Source organism: Buceros rhinoceros, unplaced genomic scaffold, assembly GCF_000710305.1.
Source record: "Buceros rhinoceros silvestris isolate BGI_N320 unplaced genomic scaffold, ASM71030v1 scaffold41317, whole genome shotgun sequence".
In the NCBI taxonomy this organism is placed as follows: domain Eukaryota; kingdom Metazoa; phylum Chordata; class Aves; order Bucerotiformes; family Bucerotidae; genus Buceros; species Buceros rhinoceros.
The window spans coordinates 8,296-9,840 of NW_010424751.1; the positions used below are offsets into that span (position 1 = coordinate 8,296).

The 1,545-nt window shown below is 56.6% G+C and overlaps 1 protein-coding gene across 1 annotated transcript in view; it reads right to left on the reverse strand.

Moving 5' to 3' along the window:
- Positions 1 to 1,545, reverse strand: part of NCSTN (nicastrin) — a gene marked incomplete at its 5' end in the record, with an annotated part of 10,153 nt that overhangs the window by 3,555 nt on the left and 5,053 nt on the right. Inside the window, one exon of the mRNA XM_010140886.1 lies at positions 568 to 670. Within this exon, the coding sequence (XP_010139188.1) occupies positions 568 to 670 (103 nt within the window). The remainder of the gene's footprint in view (positions 1 to 567; positions 671 to 1,545) is intronic.

Below are 1,545 nucleotides of genomic sequence, written 5' to 3' on the forward strand. Positions count from 1 at the left end.
CAACTGGAGGAGCTGCGGGAATTGAGCTGGAGACCAGGAGGCTCCAGGGCGCTCTTGTGGCTCTGACAACTCCCTGCCAGGAGGGTGCAGCGAGGAGGGGGTCGGTCTCTGCTCCCCAGGACAAGAGGAACCAGCCTCCAGCTGCCCCAGGGGAGGTTGAGGTTGTCCCTGAGGAGCCATTTCTGTCCTGTTGGGGTTGTCCCGGCGTGTCCCAGGCTGCCCAGGGCAGTAGTGGAGACCCCATCCCTGGAGGGGTTTCCCAGCTCTCCCTGTGTGGAGGTGACGCTGAGGGACAGGGGTCAGGGGGAACCTGGCCGTGCTGGGGGAGCGCAGGGACTCGATGGGCTGAATGGGATTTTCCACTTCAAATGATTCTGTGATTCAAAGCGCTTGCACCGCGCTAGTGCTTGAGCACCCATTACCTTTGTCACCGCCCCAAGCGCTCCCACCTTCTTCTTGCCCTTTCTGGGAGCAGTTTCCCCCCTCTCTCCGTGACCCTGCATCTATCTGTCCCTACCCAAAGCCCCGACCAGCCCAGAGCAGCTAAAGAAAAGGCAAAGGAGGAACCTTGGCTGTGTTGGTGACATAGTCCAGAGTCTCCTCGGGGCTGAGCCCCTCGGGGTATTGCACCCGGATGTTCTCCGGCGTATCATACATGCTCTGGTAGTATCTGTAAAGGAAAGAGTCAAACAGAGGGTGAGGAGGGGCAGGAAGAAACCACAGGGCATGGAATTCAATTCAGCGTGTGCCTAAAGCAAAGCGGGAGCAGCCTCCTGGGAGCGGAGATCCAGCTCTGCCAAAGCTCTGCCCTGCCACACGCTCCTTAAACCAGTTAATGAGGCTTTATAATTAACTTGGCCCTTCCGCAGCTTCTCCCATCTGAGGATCTCCCAGTTATTTACAAGCTGGGATTCACTTTCAGGTGGGCGACAGCCCAACCTATTAAACGGAGAGAGAAACTGAGGCAAGGCCCAGCCATGCACGGGTCTCCTGGGGACGGGGCTGTCAATGCAAGTCATGCCAGTGGATTTTATATTAATGCCTCATCTCGACGGCGGTGAGAAGCTCCAAGTGAGCTCTACCAGAGACTCACACTGAGGTGGCTGCAGCGCAGGCAGCTGAACTGGGAATCAGGCTGGAACGCACTGGATCTTCCCAGCCAAGCTGGGACTGGCCCCCCCAAGCCCAGGGTTGGGTCACACAGCAGCACCTTCCTCCCCCCCACCTCTGCCCACCCCTACGCAGTGCAGATTTAGTGGCGAGAGGGAAGTTAATTCCCTGTGATTGCTGCAGAGATTCTCAGAAACAGCAGAGAAGGATAAAGACAAGGAGAAAGAGACAATCTGGAATTCAGGGAGGAGGGAAGAGGCGGCCAAGCGTCCTCCACCCTGCGTCCTGCTTCCAGAGAGGAAGAGGAGCGGGGGGATCCCCACAGAACACGCTGTCATAGGGTCACGTGGGGTGAATCCAAGCACCCTTTCCAATGCCTGGGGCTTTCACATCTCAAATAGAAAACTATATCCAAAAAAAAAAAAAAAAAAAAGG